The 21,568-nt window shown below is 36.5% G+C and overlaps 1 protein-coding gene across 7 annotated transcripts in view; it reads right to left on the reverse strand.

The window, feature by feature from the left end:
- The window catches only part of PRORP (protein only RNase P catalytic subunit), a 132,376-nt gene that overhangs the window by 67,610 nt on the left and 43,198 nt on the right, over positions 1-21,568 (reverse strand). For 6 of the 7 annotated variants that reach the window (XM_079912371.1, XM_079912366.1, XM_079912367.1 and 3 more), the window contains 2 exons: positions 10,058-10,165; positions 4,478-4,540 (listed from right to left, as the gene is read on the reverse strand). In XM_079912371.1, the coding sequence (XP_079768497.1) occupies positions 4,478-4,540; positions 10,058-10,165 (171 nt within the window). The remainder of the gene's footprint in view (positions 1-4,477; positions 4,541-10,057; positions 10,166-21,568) is intronic. The other variant, XM_079912370.1, reaches the window with a different exon arrangement.

The following is a 21,568-nucleotide window of genomic DNA, read 5'->3' on the forward strand; positions in this document are numbered from 1 at the left end:
TATGTATACGTATAGCTGATTCACTTTGTTATAAAGCAGAAACTAACACACCATTGTAAAACAATTTTACTACAATAAAGATGTTTAAAAAATGCAGACACTATAAATTCAAGAACTAAAACTATATAACTTTAGAAGAAAAGATAGGCATAAATCTTCATAATCCTGGATTAGGTAACGATTGATTGATTGATGCATGCATGCACGCTGCACAGCATGGCATGTGGGATCTTAGTTTCCCAACCAGGGACTGAACCCGAGCCCCCTGCGTGGAAGCACAGAGTCTTAACCACTGGAACACCAGGGAAGTCCCAGGCAATGATTTCTTTAGATAGGACACCAACAGCAGGCAAAAAAAAAGACAAACTGGACTTCATCAAAATTAAAAACTTTTGTGCTTCAAAAGATACCATCAAGAGACTGGAAAGACAATCCAAATGGGAGAAAATATTTGCAAATCATATACCTGATAAATCCCTAGTATTCAGAATACATGAAAAAATTACAACTCAATAAAAAGACAAGTAATGCTATTAAAAAATAAGCAAAAGATTTTAATAGACATTTCTCCAAAGAAGATATATAAATGGCCAATAAGCACATGAAAAATGCTCAACATCATATACCATTAGGAAATGCAATCAAAACTACAATGAGATACCATTTCATACCTACTAGGATAGCTATAATAAAAAAGACTGGTAATAACAAGTGTTGGTAAGGATGTGGAGAAATTGGAATCTTATATACTGCTGGTGGAAATGTAAAATGGTGCAGATGCTTTGGAAGTTTGGCAGTTCCTTAAAAGGTTAAACAGAGAACTACCATATGACCTGGAAATTCCACTGCTTAGGTATATACCCAAGAGAACTGAAAACATGCTCACACAAAACATGTACATGAAGTGTTCACAGTAGCATTATTCTTAATAGCCAAAAGGTGGAAATAATCCAAATCTTCACAAACTAATGAAGAGATAAATAAAATGTGGCATATCCATACAACGGAACATTATTCAGCAATAAAAAGTAATGAAGTACTAGGACTTCCCTGGTGGTCCAGTGGTTAGGAATACACCTTCCAACGCAGGGGATGCGGGTTCAATCCCTGGTCAGGGAACTAAGATCCCTCATGCTGCGGGGCAATTAAGCCCGTGCGCTCTAGAGCCCGCGTGCTACAGCTAGAGAGAAGCCCATTGCTGCAATGAAGATCCTGTGTGCTGCAACTAAGACCCAACACAGCCAAATAAATAAATAAATATTTTTAAAAAAGTAATGAAGCACTGATTCATGCTACAATATGGATGAAATTTGGAAGCATGCTAAGTGAAAATATGAAATGTCTAGAATAGGTAAATCCATGAAGACAGAAAATAGATTAGTGGTTACCAAGGGTAAGGGGAGAAAGGAATTGAGAGTGACCACTAAAGGATATGGGGTTACTTTGAGGGGAATGAAAAATATTCTGGAATTTGATATCAATAATGATTGCAAAACTCTGTAAATATACAGTTGTCCCTTAGTATCCAGTGGGGATTGGTTCCAGAACCCCTGGGAGATACCAAAAGCCATGGATGTTCAAGTCCTTTGTATAAAAATGGCATACTTGGCCCTCCGTATCTGAAGATGCAGAACCAGCAGATTCAGAGGGCCCACTGTACTAAAACTCACTGAACTGTACACTTTAAAAGGATGAATATTATGGCTTATGAATTATACCTCAATGTAGGTACTAAAGAAATGACACATTACTTGATCAAAATCCTAAACTGTGCCAAAAGTGAAATCTAGTCGGGGACTTTACAATCTCCAGTTCCATTCAGTATATCCTGTAATGGTATTAAGACACCAGAAACTACAAGATGGCCATGGATTTAGTAATAACTTTTAAGCAAAAAACAAAAAAAGCAAAAAAAAAGTTTTCTTTTTCAGTAACAAACAAAATCATATATTAATCATATAGTTCCATGCCGTATTTATGTTTTCAGAATCACAAGTAACATTTAAATAGGAATCTTCATATCTGAGTTAAAGGCTCTTCTGAATTACTTTTGGCCATAGCCGCTCTATGACATGTAACAAACATACTACTCTCCTGAGAACCTGTGTTCTTCACCTTTACTTTTCTATCACTTTTAAGACCAACAGCAAAAACAGTGAAGAATACTGGGGGTTTGCCTGCATTTCATATTTGATTATTGCTTTTTCTTTCAATGAATGATGCCATTCTGCAAAAATCGGTTTTAACAACCTCTCCTTGCTTTAAAATTCTGTACGTTATTCTGAGAAATGTGTCAATTACCACCACCTTTTACTGCATGGTTAGAAAACCCTCAGCAAATATTTAAAGTTAAGATTAAGGTTAAAATTAAACAGCGTGTGGAGCTGCCAATACAACTAACTCAACTGAGGTCACAAGTGGATGAACAGACATAGCTGTGTACAGCTAAATGTGCACATTCCCAGGCAATGACAACCACCAGTAAGTCTCAACTCTACAAGGTGACTGGCAAGTTTCTACTGACATCAATTATAAGACATAATCTGATTTCAAAAAAAATTAAAATATAAAAAAGTGCATACGAAAATTGAAAAAACAAGTTCACAACCAGAACTTATTTTTAGCTCAAGTCACTATCACCCCTAAACTGTATAGGCTCTGAGATCAAGATATGTGATCAAGGTGTACTCCCTAAATAATGAATGTAAAAATGGTCTTTTCTAATTTATGAACTTACAGAAGACAATGCTGGATACATAATTGACCATTAATAGAAAAGGACCAAGAAGAATTTGTCACATATTATGTAGAGGGTCCATGGAAAAAACATAAATGACCTGTACATTATTCCACAGAAAAAAACCTGGAAACTTCTTCACACAAAGATGAAAAACTCTAGAACTAAGATTCCTAATCTTTCCTTTGTGCACACTTAAAGGCAACTGTATTAAGAGAGAGAAAATACTAGCAAACAGAATCAAACAGCACATTAAAAGGATCATACACCATGATCAGGTGGGGTTTATCCCAGGAATGCAAGGATTCTTCAATATATACGCAAATCAATCAATGTGATAAACTATATTAAAAAATTGAAGGAGAAAAACCATATGATCATCTCAATAGATGCAGAAAAAGCTTACGACAAAATTCAACATCCATTTATGATAAAAACCCTCCAGAAAGTAGGCATAGAGGGAACTTACCTCAACATAATAAAGGCCATATGACAAACCCACAGCCAGCATTGTTCTCAATGGTGAAAAACTGAAACCGTTTCCACTAAGATCAAAAAACAAACAAAGTTGGGCTTCCCTGGTGGCGCAGTGGTTGAGAGTCCACCTGCCGATGCAGGAGACACGGGTTCGTGCCCCGGTCCGGGAAGGTCCCACATGTTGCAGAGCGGCTAGGCCCATGGGCCGTGGCCGCTGAGCCTGCACATCCAGAGCCTGTGCTCCGCAACGGGAGAGACCACATCAGTGAGAGGCTCGCGTACCCCCCCCCCAAAAAAAAACCCCAAACAAGGTTGTCCACTCTCACCACTATTATTCAACATAGTTTTGGAAGTTTTAGCCACAGCAATCAGAGAAGAAAAACAAATAAAAGGAATCCAAATTGGAAAAGAAGAAGTAGAGCTGTCATTGTTTGCAGATGACATGATACTATACATAGAGAATCCTAAAGATGCTACCAGAAAACTACTAGAGCTAATCAATGAATTTGGTAAAGTAGCAGGATACATAATTAATGCACAGAAATCTCTTGCATTCCTATACACTACTGATGAAAAATCTGAAAGAGAAATTAAGGAAACACTCCCATTTACCATTGCAACAAAAAGAATAAAATACCTAGGAATAAACCTACCTAATGAGACAAAAGACCTGTATACAGAAAACTATAAGACACCAATGAAAGAAATTAAAGACGATATAAACAGATGGAGAGATATACCATGTTCTTGGATTGAAAGAATCAACATTGTGAAAATGACTCTACTATGCAAAGCAATCTACAGATTCAGTGCAATCCCTATCAAACTACCAATGGTATTTTTCACAGAACTAGAACAAAAAATTTCACAATTTGTATGGAAACACAAAAGACCCGGAATAGCCAAAGCAATCTTGAGAAAGAAAAACGGAGCTGGAGGAATCAGGCTCGCTGACTTCAGACTATACTGCAAAGCTACACTAAACAAGACAGTATCGTACTGACACAAAAACAGAAATACAGATCAATGGAACAGGATGGAAAGCCCAGAGATAAACCCACATACATATGGTCACCTTATCTATGATAAAGGAGGCAAGAATGCACAATGGAGAAAAGACAGCCTCTTCAATAAGTGGTGCTGGGAAGACTGGACAGCTACATGTAAAAGAATGAAATTAGAACACTCTCTAACACCATACACAAAAATAAACTCAAAATGGAATAAAGACCTAAATGTAAGGCCAGACACTATAAAACTTACAGGAAAACATAGGCAGAGCACTCTATGACATAAATCACAGCATGATCCTTTTTGACCCACCTCCTAGAGAAATGGAAATAAAAACAAAAATAAACAAATGGAACCTAATGATACTTAAAAGAAAGGAAACCATAAAGAAGACAAAAAGACAACCCTCAGAATGGGAGAAAATATTTGCAAATGAAGCAACTGACAAAGGATTAATCTCTGAAATATACAAGCAGCTCATGCAGCTCAATATCAAAAAAACAAACAACCCAATCCAAAAATGGGCAGAAGACCTAAATAGACATTTCTCCAAAGAAGATATACAGATTGCCAACAAACATATGAAAGGATGCTCAACATCACTAATCATTAGAGAAATGCAAATCAAAACTACATTGAGGTATCACCTCACAGTAGTCAGAATGGCCATTGTCAAAAAGTCTGCCAACAATAAATGCTGGAGTGGGTGTGGAGAAAAGGGAACCCTCTTGCACTGTTGGTGGGAATGTAAACTGATACAGCCACTATGGAGAACAGTATGGAGGTTCCTTAAAAAACTACAAATAGAACTACCATATGACCCAGCAATCCCACTACTGGGCATATACCCTGAGAAAACCATAATTCAAAAAGAGTCATGTCCCACAATGTTCACTGCAGCTCTATTTACAATAGCCAGGACATGGAAGCAACCTAAGTGTCCGTCGACAGATGAATGGATAAAGAAGATGTGGCACATATATATAAAATGGAATATTACTCAGCCATAAAGAGAAACGAAATTGAGTTATTTGTAGTGAGATGGATGGACCTAGAGTGTGTCATAAAGAGTGAAGTCAGAAAGAGAAAAACAAATACTATATGCTAACACATATATATGGATAAAAAAGAAAAAAAAATGGTTCTGAAGAACCTAGGGGCAGGACAGGAATAAAGACACAGACATAGAGAATGGACTTGAGGACATGGGGAGGGGGAAGGGTTAGGTGGGACAAAGTGAGAGAGTGGCATGGACACGTATACACTACCAAATGTAAAACAGATAGCTAGTGGGAAGCAACCGCATAGCACAGGGATATCAGCTCGGTGCTTTGTGACCACCTAGATGGGTGGGATAGGGAGGGTGGGAGGGAGACGCGAGAGGGAGGGGATATGGGGATATATGTATACGTATAGCTGATTCACTTTGTTATAAAGCAGAAACTAACACACCATTGTAAAGCAATTATACTTCAATAGAGATGTTAAAAAAAAAAGGGAGAGAGAGAAAGAGGACAAATAAGAAGGTCAAGAATATTTCCTTTCTGGGTTATTTTATTAAACTTTGTTTACAAATTTTAGAAATGTTCGATCTAAGAAATCTGGGTTAAAACTGTCCAGTGCTTTTCACATAGCAGATTCATGGCACAAATGCAACTAAATAATTGAGGCAATCATGTAATAAGCAACTTTGAAGAAATGTGTTCTATTTGGGCACTTTTATACACTGTTGGTGGGAGTACAAATTGCTACGATCATTTTGGAAAGCAATTTGGCAATATGTAGTGAGACCTTTAAAAATATCCTTACCCTTTGACTCAAGAGTTCTATTTCTGGGAATCCATTCTCAGGAAATCATCTGAAACGTGCACAGAGATCTTCTTCCAAGCATTATTTACCATGGTGAAAAATGAGAAACAATCTAATATGCCCACCAACAGGGAAATGATTAAAAAATTGTGGTAATCCATAAGATACAGTTATTTTAGAATATTTACCAAGAATGCCTTTTTACTTTTCCTGATGGTGATTTTTTTTTAATTTTAAAGTAATATATACTCATTGTAAAGAAAATTTTAAAAACATAAATGAAAAAGTAAAATCCTCTTATTGTCTTATACTCTATCCCCAACTCCTAAAGTTAACTATTTTTAAGTTTTTATGTGTAATTTCTAGAAATTTTCTAGTCAGATACAAACTTACCTAACAAACATTTATATATGGGTAATCCTTTGGTTTGCTTTTAACACAAGTGGGGCCATATTCAGTTTGTTGCTCTTCAACTTCTTTCTTACACTTAACTTTGGGTATCGTTCCACATCAGTACATACAGATCTCCCTCATTCATTTAAAATAGATGTTTCAACATATATCAGGTCCTAAGTTGACAGATATTTAGGTTGATTACACTTTTCTGCTTACAAACAAGGCTATAACTAACATATTTGGACACATAACTTTATATAGTAATGTGAATATATTCGTTTCTAAGAGTAGAATTTCAAACCTTTTAGGCATCCAAAGTTATTGCCAAATCACCCACCAAAAAAACATTGTACTGATACCCTCTTCTCTACCTCTCCAAACCATTCAAAATACTGGATACTACCAACTTTTAAATCTCTGCCAGTCTGGAAGACAAACATTTTAATTTGCATAACTAGAATTATGAAAAGGGTTAAGCCACTTTTCTACTGCATGGTTCATCTTTTTCTTATAGACTTATAGAGACCTTGGTACAGTCACGAAATTAGTCCTTTGTCACATGTATTGTAAACAATTTTTTTCAGTTTGTTTTTATTTTTTTATTTTTATTATTTTTTTTTTGGCGGTACGCGTGCCTCTCACTGTTGTGGCCTCTCCCCTTGCGGAGCACAGGCTCCGGACGCACAGGCTCAGCGGCCATGGCTCACGGGCCCAGCCGCCCCGTGGCATGTGGGATCTTCCTAGACCAGGGCACGAACCCGTGTCCCCTGCATCGGCAGGCGGACTCTCAACCACTGCGCCACCAGGGAAGCCCTGTTTTTATTTTTAAACAATGTTAATAGTATTTTTTACTATCTAACAAATTTCTCTATTCCTCCCATTAGGGTTCCTGAATTTTATATATGCTTCAAACGTCCTTCCATCTCAAATATTTTTAAAAAGTACATGATTTCTCCTATTCTTTTTATAATTTCATTTTTACTGAGAGCTTTCAACAACTGTAAATTAAAATACAGATATATAATTATTTACACAGTTGGAGCCCAATTAGGTAAAAAAAAAATAGAAAAATACGGCAAGGAAATAAAACATTGACAGTGATTATTGTTGAATGTTAGGATTATATATGATTTTCTTTTCTGTAACTTCCAAATTTTCTACAAGGAACAGAACTTACTTTTGTTTTGTTTTTTTTTTTGCGGTACACGGGCCTCTCACTGTCGTGGCCTCTTCCGCCGCGGAGCACGGGCTCCGGACGTGCAGGCTCAGCGGCCATGGCTCATGGACCCAGCCGCTCCGCGGCATGTGGGATCTTCCTGGACCGGGGCACGAACCCACATCCCCTGCATCGGCAGGCGGACTCTCAACCACTGCACCACCAAGGAAGCCCAGGCCCTACTTTTATAATCATAAGAAAATAAAATTTCTTAAAATCAAATTTTAAATTTTTCTTAAGTTTTTGATGGTACTGGCTTCAATTTTCAATCAAGTATTGTTTGAGTACCTCACCTAGAGTCAAACAGTAATACTAAATCTAATACTAAGGCAGCGATTTGTATTTTCTTTTAGCTCCATTGACATGGATGACACAACAAGAGAAAATCTTATACTGCCAAACGGGTTTGCTAAAAGCAAGAATTACGGTTCCATTTGGGAAGTTACTTTGAATAGTAATCACAATAATAGTTACACCTATTAGGTACTTAGTATGTGCCAAGTATTCTTCACTACATCTTTAAGAGATGGGTACTATTATTATGCCTATTTTACAGATTGGGAAACTAAGGCACAGATAGGTTAAATAACTTGCTCAAACTATGAAAGCAATTAAAAGTGGTAGATTGAATATAAAAAGTCTGGTTCCAGAATACCCATTCTTAATTTCTAAACTAAAATGCTACTTTAAAGCTATTTAAAATGCTATTAAATGCTATTCAGGTGGCATCTCTGAGTCTCCAAGCTGAGATTTCCCACATATAATGCCAGTGCACTACCACACATAACAGTGCTCTGAAAAGCTGGGTAATAACAATTACTTGTCACATAAACTATGGCTTACATTAAATTATTTTAAGAGTAAAAGCTAAAAGTAGTGGCAGATGCCTATGATTTCCCTGGCCCATCATTTGATCTCTGCCTCTCTGCCAAAATCTGCTAAAATCTTTAAAAATGTGCACATTTTGGGCTTCCCTGGTGGCGCAGTGGTTGAGAGTCCGCCTGCCGATGCAGGGGACACGGGTTCGTGCCCCGGTCCGGGAAGATCCCACATGCTGCGGAGCGGCTGGGCCCGTGAGCCATGGCTGCTGAGCCTGTGCGTCCGGAGCCTGTGCTCCACAATGGGAGAGGCCACAACAGTGAGAGGCCCATTTACCGCAAAAAAAAAAAAAAAATGTGCACATTTTTCTCCCACAATGCCGGGGAATGTGTTTACTACATCATCTTCAACATGGTACCTGCATAAGTTATTCCCATTTGGGCTATATATTTCTGGCAAGCCAATTTTTAGTGCTTTGTGTGAAGCTGAAAGTCAAATAGAAGGTAAACAAATAGGAAACTTCTCATTCTCACAGTTTAGATGGGAATGAACTCTTCTGATTCTGAGCTGTACCATGCATTAGTGATAATAATTTCATACTTCCTATTCTGGCTTTGCTTTTGTCAATGTTACTGCTTCAAAGGGCCCTTCAGGTACCTAAGAGATAGAAATATTTTCAACTTACTTTTGTGTTTTTTAATAATAAAGGAGAAAAAGTACATACTTGACCATAAGAATGTAGGCACAAACGTAAAGGAAAGGCATACAAAAAATTTTCTATAAATCTACCGTGTCCTTTGTTAGTAGCTGTAAGCTTTTTTGAGTACAAATGGTCAAATTGGACTAGTAGCATCTCTGAGAAAAAGCTTTTAAGTTGGCAGTAATTTTTAAGAAATAATAGTTTAACTACAGATGAATGGCCATAGATTGCCAGGAATAAGAGCCACAAGTCTGAAACCCAGGAACTCTCTACAATCAACTTTTGATGTTATGACTGCTTTCTAAGGATTTACTGAACAAAATTGACCTTAATTTTCTAATTTTCTAATCTGTAAAAATGGGGATTAAAATAATTGCTCACTAGTGCTATAAAAAATCATGATATTCCTATTAGAAACTACTAGGACACTTAGAAATTGACAGAACAAACAATTACCTTACAAAAAAAAGAACTGCTTAGGTTAATTTATGAACATAGTATGTTTAGAAAAACACAAATGTGAGTTATGATTAACATCTCTTAATAGTATATGTTGATAAATTTCAAATGGAGGGATGTGATCCACAGGGACAAGATAGAGTAGCCCCAAAGAGTAGAGACCTAGGAGAAGGTTAGCTAAAGGTTACACAAAAAGGGCTGAACTGGCCCTTTATTACATAGACTTTTTAATCTCTCACGCTTGCCCTGCCTGTAAGAGCCACTTACTTGCCAGAGATGAAAACACTGAATCTTAGATGACTGGTTGGTCACTTTTGGGAACTTATTTTTAGAGGAAGGTAAAATGGGAAACTAAGAGACCCAAGGAAGATCACAAATGGGTACAATAAATATTTCTAGAGATTTGGAATAACAAAATAAAACTTGTACTTACAACTTGAGATTCACGAGCTTTAGGAAACATTTTGGCAACATTGAGCCCATCAATGACAATATCAAAAGGAGGATGGTATTTTACAAAGTCCTGAAATCTCTTAAGTTCCTAAAAAAGAAAAGTCAGATAAAATATTAATAAGAACCTAGTAAGGTCTTTATTATAAACACACTGCTATGACTTTCATTATTGTTCTGGTAAGTCAAAATATTCATCCCTTAAAAATACACACACACACACAGATGCTTTCAAAATGAAATCTGAAAAGACCAGCCTAATAGATACAACTGCATGTAATTATCTGATACATCTTATAATCTCATAGTGTTTTACACTTCACAAAGTACTTCACATGGTATTTCATTTGATCTGTAACCAGTTATCTAGTCTGCTACACTGACACACATGGTAGTCAGATGAGAATAAAATGTCAAAATCTCTATGCCCTGTTCTATAAGCCAAGGAGAAGCGAATCTCAGATATGCCAGTCTATCAGTGCAACCATGTTGAAAAAACAAGACTCTATAACTTGTACTCCTCTCTTGTCATCAAGAGGATTTGGTTACTTATGGCTATTTTGAAGAGTTGAAAATTCATTCATTCATTCAACAAACATTTGTTGAAAGCCTCATTCTATTGAAAATGGGCACTGTTGTTCATGGTGACCATAAATTGTTAATGTGGCTACATTGAGACACAGGTTTTGCTTCCATCACTGTAATTTTATTGCAGTGGTGACAATGAGACATGTAACATATTTTTTGCTAGGCTCATAAGTAAAAATTGGATATAACAAGGCTTTTCAATATTAGAAAAGATGAAGGAATAAACAGCAATGTGCTTGCTATATTTAACTTCTGGGGAAAAAAAATTTGTTGACCACCTATATGCCCAGCAGTTACCAAAGAGACAAAAGCCCAACTTAATGGAGCTTGTATTTTAATGGAAGGAGACACAAAATAAACAAGTTAATATATTAAACGTCAAATGTGATGAGTGCTATGGATGGAAGAGAAGGAGGAGAGGGAGTTCCACTCCTGGTAATGATGGAGTAGTCTGTAATGGATTACCAGATAATATAATATTTTCTATATAAAAAATAACTATTTGAAGGTGCTAGAGAATGACCAAAAGCAAGCAGAAATTGGAGGGCACAAAACATATGAAAGAAGGTTTGATGGTTTTAAAACATGTCTGAAAATTCTTTGACACTCCTCCCCCCTCAAAAGGTAGAGTCTAACTCCCTTCTCTTGAATAGAGACTTTTCTTTGTGACTGCCTCAATGAATGAGTGTGGCAGAAGTGACACTCTGTGACTTCCAAGGCTGGGTATTAAAAGGAAATACAGCTTCCATCTGGCTCTCCCTCTTAGGATGTCTGCTCTTTGAACCCAACCATCATTAAAAACCCAGGCAGAGGTCATGGGTCATGTACAGGAGTTCTACCTGACAGTCGAACTGAGTCCGAGCCAAAAGCCAACACCAACCATCAGATCTAGAGAGTAAGGGAGATTTCAAGATGACCTTAGCCTTCATTTGATTACAACAGTAGAAGGACCAAGCAAAAATCACACAACTCAGTTTAGTCAAACCCTAGAACCATGAGATGATATAATCATAATAATAATAATAGGCGACTGTTTCTGTTTAATGCCACTACATTTGGGGTGGTTTGTTATCTATTTACAGATAACCAGATAATAAGTGAACTGCAGCAGGAGAAATTTGCCTGTATGTGGCTTTTTGCCAGAGGGCACTCTCTAGTCAGCATGGTTGGCAGGGGCAGCTGGAAATCAAGCAGAAAGCCACAGACTGACTGGTTTGAGAAATCAGAAGAGTTTGAGGCTGCCAGAGAGGCTGGGAAGTTACAGAAAGAATGCTAGAAAAGACGGAACTGCAAAAATCTGTGTATAAATCTGCCCAAATCCTTGGCTAACTCTTGATCTGTACCTGCGTGGAGGAGACTCCAAGGAGCCCAGCAAAAAAAAACAACAGATGAAAGACTTAAAAGACTCGAACAAAGATTTCAATTATTATCCACTGCAACAGTGGCAGAGTCTGGAGTCTCTAAGTCTAACCAAGTTTAACAGTCTGGTAAAGCAGAAAATCAATAACCTCCAGAGGAAGATAATGGAATCCAGAGCCTTTGCAAGATGCCCCTCACAATGTCCAACATACAACTTAAAAAATAATAAACATGAGAGGAAATAAGAAAATGTGACCCACAGTCAAGAGAGAAGAAAGTCAACAGAAATCAATCCAGGTCCAGATGCTGGAGTTAGCAGGCAAGAAATTTAAAGTAGCTACTATAAATAGATTTAAGAATTTAAAGGAAAATATAGTTATAATGAATGGAAAGAAAGGAAAAAAACAGAAAATGGAAACTATAAAAATGAACATTCTAGAGCCAAAAGGCACACATGTGGAATAAAATATTCACAGGGTGGACATTACAGATTAGGGATGGGAAAAGTAAGAGTCAGTGAACACAAATGACGGAGCAACAGAAATTATGCAACTGAAGGAAAAAAGATCGAAAGAAAAAGATAAAGCCTTAGTAACCTGTGGGACAATACCAAACAGACCAACATATGTGTCATTCGAGTCTAAAAGGAGAGGATGGAGAGGAAAAGAGAAAATAGAAAAGGGAATCTGAATAATGGCCAAAATTTGATGAAAAATATAACTTATTTAAGAAGCAGAGCAGACTCGAAGCAGGATAAATACAAACAAAATACAAAGCAGGATAAATCAAAGATAAATCAAACATGCAGGTGTGATATATATGACAACAATAGCATAAAAACCAGGAAGTGTTTGGTAAATGGAATTCTACTGCTACAAGGTTCCTACATTTTATGTGAAATGGTGTAATCTAAACTCTAAGTGGACTAGGTTAAAGATTCATATTATAATCCCAACTCACATATTTAAAAATAATACAGAAAAGGCATAGATAAAAAGCCAACAGAAGAATTCAATGAAATATTTTTAAAAATTTGATTAACCCAAAAGAACATGAAAGTAGGAACAGAGGAACCAAAAAAAATTTTTTTGGATAAATATAAAACAATAGCAAAATAAAATATTTAAATTCAACCCTATCAAAAATGCTGTTTATAAGACACATACTTTGTTTTTTCTTCCAATTTTATTGCAATATAATTGACATACAGCCCTGTATAAGTTTAAGGTGTACAGCATAATGATTTGACTTACATACATTATGAAATGATTACCACAATAACTTTAATGAACATTCATCACCTTAAAATACACAAAATTTTTTAAAAAGAAAAAAAAAATTTTCTCGTGACAAGAACACTTAGGGTTTACACTCTTAACAACTCTTATATTTGACACACAGCAGGGTTAATTATATATATCAGGTTATACATCATATCTCTAGTACTTATTTATCTAAACAACTAGAAGTTTGTGCCTTTCGACTAACTTCATCCAATTTGCCCTCCCCCACCCCCGTCTCTGATAACCACAAATCTGATCTCTTTTTCTGTGAATTTGTTTGCTTGTTTGTTTTTGAAGTACAGTTGAACTACAACTGTATGTTAGTTCCTCATGCACAACATAGCGATTTGCTATTTCTATATGTTTCAAAATTATCACCACGATAAGTCTAGTTACTATCTGTCACCATAGAAAGATGTTACAATATTATTGACTACATTCCCCACACTGTACTGTTAACACCCGTGACTCATTTATTTGGTAACCGGGATGTCTGTACTTCTTAATCTCCCTTAATCTATTCCTCTCGGCCCGGCACTCATCCCCTCTAGCAACCACCTGTTTGTTCTCTGTATCTATGACTCTGTTTCTATTTTGTTATGTTTGTTCATTTGTTTTGTTTGTTAGATTCCATATAAAAGCGAAATCATCAAGTATTTGTGTTTCTGTCTATGTCACTTAGCATTATACCCTTTAGGTACATCCATGTTGTTGCAAATGAAAAAATTTCATTCTTTTTTATGACTAATATTCTGTTGTGATATATACATATATATATGCATGCATGCCACATCTTCTTTATCTATTCATCTGTTGATGGGCACTTAGGTTGCTTCCATGTCTTGCCAATTGTAAATAATGCTGCAGTGAACACTGGTGTGCATATATCATTTCAAATTAGTGTTTTCGTTTTCTTTGGATAAATACCCAGGAGTTGAAATGCTGGATCATATGGTAGTTCTAGTTTTAGTTTTTGAGGAACTTCCATACTGTTTTCCATAGTGGCTGCACCAATTCACATTCCCACAAACAGTGTAGAAGGGTTCACTTTTCTCCACATACTCACTAGCTCTTGTTATTTGTTATCTTTTCGATAATAATCATTCCAGCAGGTGCGAGGTGATATCTCATTGTGGTTTTTGTTTTCAATTCCCTGGTGACAGTGACGTTGAGCATCTTTTCATGTGCCTGTTGGCCATCTGTATGTCTTCTTTGGCAAAACATCTATTCAGGTCCTCTGCCCACTTTTTAATTGGGTTGTTTGTTTTTTTAATGTTAAGGTGTATGAGTTCTTTGTATATTTTGGATATTAACCCCTTATCTGATATATTGTTTGCAAATATCTTCTCCCATTCAGTAGGTGGCATTTTCATTGTCATCAGTTTCCTTTGCTGTGCAAAAGCTTTTCAATTTGATGTAGTCCCATTTGTTTAAAATATTTGAATTCAACCCTATCAAAAATGCTGTTTATAAGAGATGTACTTTAAATATAAAGATATGGATAAGGTGAAAGTGAAAAGTAGGAAGAAAATACATATCATGCATCAGTATGCTTAAGAAAGTCGGAGTGGCAACACTAATTTTAGACAAAATAGATTTTAAGAAAACGAGTATTACAAAAAATAAAAAGGTACACTTTGTAATGACAACAAAATCAATATATGGGGAAATCATATTCATAAATAAGAACAGAGCTTCGAAATACATAAAGCAAAACTTGACCGAAGTGAAAGGAGGAACATAAATGTCTATAATCATAGATGGAAATTTCAACTTTTCTCTCCGTAATTGATAGACCAAGTAGATAAAAATCAGCAAGGATAGAGAAGACCTAAACTACTATTAACCACTTTGACTTGATTGATATCTAAAGGATAATATATGCAACAATGGCAGAATATTTCTTCCTTTTAAGTACACATGGAACACCAAGACAAACCACAGCTCTAGGCCATAAAATGAGTCTCAATACATTTAGAAATATTAAAATCTGAAAGAGTATGTTTGCTGATTACTCTAACATACACACACACACACAAAAGTGGACCCTTGTACACTGTTGGTGGGAATGTAAATTGGTGCAATGACTACAGAAAGCCAATAGCAGTAAGATATCTAGACAAGTTCCAAGTATTCCTGAATAATACTTCTAAATAACCCATGGGTTACAAGAAAATTACACGGGAAATTAGAAAATATTTTTGAATTAAGTGACAGTAAAATATTAAATATTAAAATTCATGCCTGCATTAGAGCAATACTTAGCTTTAAATGATTACATGAAAAGAAGAAAGGTCTAAAATCACTGATCCAAGTTTTCACTTTAAGCTAGAAAAAGAAGAGCAAATAAATTTCAAGAAAGTAATAATAATAATAAAGAGTCAAATCAGAGAAACAGAAAAGTAAGAAAACTAACAAGGGAAAAAGCTGGAGAAAAAAACGAACCCCCATCCCTATCTCATATCACACTCAAAAATTATTTTGTTATAGGTAAGTCTAAACCCAAAAGCAAAAACTATGAAATCTAAACCTAAGAGCCAAACCTAGAAGAAAAGAGAATTCTGCATAACATCAGGATAGGCAAAAATTTCTTGGGCAACACAGTCATCACCAATATTCACACAGTATGCCTCCTGATACGATGCCTCTGACAAGGATACAACAGCATTTTTGTGATATTCTTGCCAAAAACGCATAGCCTGAATCTAATCATAAGGAAATATCAGGTGAACCCAAACGGAGAGACATTCTGCAAAACACTAGGTCTATAGTTTTCAAAAAAAATCAAGGTCCAAGAAAGACAAAGATAACTGGGATTTTTGTTGCAGATGAAAAAAGACCAAAGAAACATGACAACTAAACCCAATGTGTAATCCTGGAGTGGATCTGGGGGAAGGAGAAACTTACAAAGGACATTATTGTGACCACTGACAATTGTGACTGAGTATCAACTGCGGATTAGATAATATCATTGTATCAAAATTACAAAGAGGAAGAACCCTCTTTGTAAGGGGTTATTGGCCTCTTTAGGCCAATAAGCACATGATTAGACACTCAACATTATTAGTCACTAGGGAAATGCAAATTTAAAACCACTGAGAAATCATTATCCACCCACCAGAATGACTAAATTTAAAAGACTGACCATAATAAATATGTGGAGCAATTGGAACTTTTAAATATTGCTAATGGGATGCAAAATACAACCACACTATGGAAAACAATTGGGCAGTTTCTTATAAGGTTAAGCATACATTTATCCTATATCTCAATAATTCCACCTTTAGGTATTGAAAGAAGAGAAATGAAAACATGCATCCACAGAGACTTGTATGTGAATGTTAATAATGGCTTTATTTGTAATTGTCCCAAACTGGAAACAATTCAAGTGTCCATCAACTGGTGAATGAATGGAAAAAAATGTGGTATATCCAGACAATGTTATACTATTCATCAATTAAAAGAAACTACTGATACACACAAACACATGAATGGATTTCAAAAGTATTATGCTAAATTAAAAAAACGGCAGACATAAAAGGCTAATACATACTGTATGATTTCATTTATATGAAATTTAAGGCAAAACTATACCAACGGAAAGCAGATTAATGGTTCCAGGAAGGAGGGAGAGGGAACTGACTGCAATGAATACAAGGGAACTTTTGGGGGATGATATACTTGGTCCCATATCTTGATTATAGAGGTTATGACACAACTGCATCTATTTGTCAAAACTCACTGAACTGTACACTGGCAAATTTTTTATATGTAAATTATACCTTAATAAAGCTGATTAAAAAACAAAAGGAAGAAAATCCTAGTAGTAATAAATATTTCACCTTTAAGATAACCATTGGTCCATATGCATGCTTTCATATGTCACTTGACTTCTTTAGCTTTTCTATCCCTGCCGACTACAGTTGTGCGGGACCATCCTCTTTCCCTTCTACTCAGCAAAACACTTTGTTTTAAAATTTCTCTGCTCAAATATATTTCCTATACAACGTTTAGAAAGTTCCAATTCATATCAAAACTAACTAAATATTAGTTGGAATGGGAATACTATTTTTTATAAATGGAAATAAAACTATCAAGGAAATTAAAACACTTCACATACAACATGACCATCTCTTGTTTCAGTTTGAACGAACCAAGGAAAACAAGTGCATTACATTTCTAAAATTCAGGTTTCACTAATAATTAACATTAAAAAGATTTCCCATTATACTTCCAATTTATCATCTTGGTGCTGCTCTTGGTACTCATTATATTCACTTCAGGAGTAATGACAAACTAAGGTAGTTCAGTATTACTGGAAAAATGGACATCTGTAAAAATGAAGAGTTAATCTAAATAGATAGCTTATAAAATCCCCTTCCAGTTCTGATATTCTATGTTAACCACTCTTGGAAATCCCTTAAAACCACAGAATGGAAGAGGGTATACTGGAGAAGTTTTGTTCCAAAGCTGAGTCTCAGGAACCTCTGTGCAATCACAGGATGTGTAAAATATAATCTCATCCAAAGATTATCCTCCCAATCCATGTCTTCTAATAAACAAACAGAAAAATCCAAGAGGTTGGGTGGTTGTTGTTTCTTCCCCATTACTAAAGCTCTGCTTAGTAAATACGTTACTAGCCAGGGAGTAATACTTTTACTACTTTGTAATACTTCCAGTGGGTCCCCAAGATACTCACTTTCCGAACTAAACAAATTTATGTCATTGCACACAAAAGCCCTTGAATAGACCACGCTGAGAAGGCGTGAAAAAGAAAGAGTTGACCTACTGAGACAGCACACTAACTATGGCATACGGCAATACAAATATGCAGGCTTAGCTGTTTTAATGGATGGTAAATTTAAGCAAAGAACATTTCTTTCTAGGGCTACTGCCAGAGTTGTACTTGATTGCAGACTGGCTTATGATCTGGGGTATGAAAATCCACCAACCTTTTGATCATTTGTTTCTTGGCTACTAATAAAAGAAGTTTTAATTAAAAAAAAATAATCTCATGGAGACATAATTCATATACCACACACTTCACTAGTTTGAAATGTACAATTCACAGATTGTGCCACATCACCACCATCTAATTTTAGAATATTCTGTCCCTCCTAGAAAAACTCCAGGAATTCCTTGGAGGTCCAGTGGTTAGTACTCTCTGCACTTTCACTGCCGAGGGCCCAGGTTTAATCCCTGGTTGGGGAGCTAAGATCCTGCAAGCCATGCAGCACTGACAGAAAAAAAGAAACAACTCCATTCTCATTAGCAGTCAATCCTCATTCCCCCACCTACCACACAGCAACCACTAATCAATCTACTTTGTTTCTATAGATTTACCTATTCTGGACATTTCAGATAAACTAAATCATACAAATATGTGGTATTCTATGACTGACTTCTTTCATTCAGCATATTTTCTTTCTTTTTAAAAAAATATTTATTTATGTATTTATTTGGTTGCACTGGGTCTTAGTTGCAGCACGCAGGCTCCTTAGTTGTGGCATGAGAACTCTTAGTTGTGGCATGCGTGTGGGATCTAACTCCCTAACCAGGGATCGAACCCAGGTCTCCTGCATTGGGAGCATGGGGTCTTATCCACTGCACCACCAGGGAAGTTCCCTCAGCATAATATTTTCAAGGTTTAACCATGTTCAGCATGTATCAGTACTTCATTCTTTTTTACTGCCAAGTAATATTTCACTGTATGGTAATACCATATTTTATTTACTTATTCATTAGTGGATGAACATTTGGGTTATTTCCACCTTGGGGCTATTATGAAAAATGGTGCTATGAACATTTGTGTACAAGTTCTGCATGGATGTATGTTTTCAATTCTCTTGGGTATATATATCTAGAAATGAAACTGTCAAGTTACCAAATGTGGTAATTCTGTTTAACTCATTGAGGAACTGCCAGACTGTTTTCCAAAGTAGCCGCACCATTTTACATTCCCAACTGCAATGTATGAAGGTCCCAATTTCTCCACATCCTCAACCAAAACTTGTTATTGTATGTCTTTTTTATTATAGTCATGCTTGTGGGTGTGAAGAGGTATCTCCCTGCAGTTTTGATGTACATTTCCCTAATGGCTAATGATGCTGAGCATCTTTTCACATGCTCACTGGTCTAAAGGGAGTTCTTCATTTTTGTAACATACAGGTTTTATAAATTCAACATATATCTCCTTCAATAATTGTCACAACTTCAATTGTCTTAACTCATTTTATACTTTTAAGTTTAAATCTGAGAAGTTTAACTGCATAGGAATTATAAAAACTGTACAAAAGAAATTGTAAACTCAGATGACTACAGGAACCAGGCAGGTGATATAAACAGGTAAAACAGGCCAAGTCTAAGAAAACATAAGAGCAGGCAAAATGATAATTAGCAAATACTCAGATCTCATTGTCGAAGATTCGACAGAAGGAGGTGACGGCTATGACCAAACTGGAGAATGGAGGTCCCTTATAAAGGAAACAGCCCAGTGCTCGGTCCAGATAATTGTTGCCACACAAAAATAAAGACGCAGGGTTAGCAAAAATAAAGACCCAGTGTTAGCAGATTTGATATTTGAAAGAAAAATTTTAAATCTGGCATTTTGAAACATGTGAAATAACTTTTTAAAAGAGTAAAACACAAAGACGCTCAAACAAAAAAACTAATATGGGCTAGATCTCACCCTTAGGCCACAAATTCATAATACATTCACTTGGTCAGTGAGTCAACAGATTTTCATTAAGTACCAAATGTATGTGCAAAATAATGTTCTTATTCCTAGGAACAGAAAAGTGAAAACATTTCCTGCCCTCAAGGAATTTACATTAGCCAAGGAAACAAGCAATACCAAGGTAACAAATACTTAATTTCATGTAGAGAAAAGTGCCTTGAAGAACAATTAAGCCAGGCAGGGTATTAGCATCACCTTCCCTAGTCCCTCTCTATTTTAGATTTGGTGAAGGCCTTTCTAATGAGGTGACTTTTGAACAAAGACCTGAATGAAGTGAGGGAGTAAACCATGCTCCCTCTAGGGGAAGTGCCCTCTAGGCAGAGGAAAGAACCATGAAGGCCCTTAAGAAACACCAAAGAGGGCTTCCCTGGTGGCGCAGTGGTTAAGAATCTGCTTGCCAATGCAGGGGACACAGGTTCAAGCCCTGAGCCGGGCAGATCCCACATGCCGCGGAGCAATTAAGCTTGTGCGCCACAACTACTGAGCCTGTGCTCTAGAACCCACGAGCCACAACTACTGAGCCGGCGTGCCACAACTACTGAGGCCCGTGCTCCTAGAGCCTGTGCTCCGCAACAAGAGTAGCCACCGTAATGAGAAGCCCGTGCACCGCAACGAAGAGTAGCCCCCACTCGCCGCAACTAGATAAAGCCCGCACGCAGCAACGAAGACCCAACACAGCCAAAAATAAACAAATAAATTTATTTTAAAGAAAAAAAAGAAACACCAAAGAGCTTGGCATGTTTGAGGATTAACAACTAGGCAATTTGGAAACTCAAAGAATAAGTATAAAGTCTTTATGTAATTATAGTTTGAGCTTAAATTAAAAAAAAAACTTGCTTATTGCTACAACATGGAAAAGAGTAAATAAATGAAAAAACAATTCTAAAACAGCTAATCGAAAGTTTAAATTCTTTATCTTATCGGCCAGCAGTCCCCAGCCTTTCTGGCACCAGGGACTGGTTTCACGGAGGACAACTTTCCCACGGATGGCGGGTGGGGGAATGGAGGGATGGTTCAGGTGGTAATGGGAGCGATGGGGAGCAGCAGATGAAGCTTCGCTTGCTCACCCGCTGCTCACCTCCTGCTGCGCGGCCTAGTTCCTAACAGGGGTCTGCGGCCCAGGGGTTGCAGACCCCTGTCTTATCCAACCTCTTATTAGAAACAATGAAGTAGAACTGATATTTGTTGATTTGTGGTTGTTACCTAATCACAAATGAGTAGCAGAAAGATCCAAAGATGAATAGCAAGAAAGAGAAATAAAAGAATGGCCCTTATACACTAGATACGTGAGATCTAGAATGGAGGTGACTCCAGCTCCTGCCATCAAAAAGCTGCCTTCATAATGACAAATAACTCTCACGACATACGTGGCAGTATAACTTGACTCTTCTATTTATTATTTCTTCTACACTATGGATGAGAAAACAAACAGGTTAAGCAACTGATTTTTCTCAACAAATGATATGCAAAGAGACACTAACTTCTTTTTTAGCTTTCCACTTAGATGAGCTTAAATTTTTTCAAATTT

Source organism: Stenella coeruleoalba (genome assembly GCF_951394435.1).
Source record: "Stenella coeruleoalba genome assembly, chromosome: 2".
Lineage (NCBI taxonomy): Eukaryota > Metazoa > Chordata > Mammalia > Artiodactyla > Delphinidae > Stenella > Stenella coeruleoalba.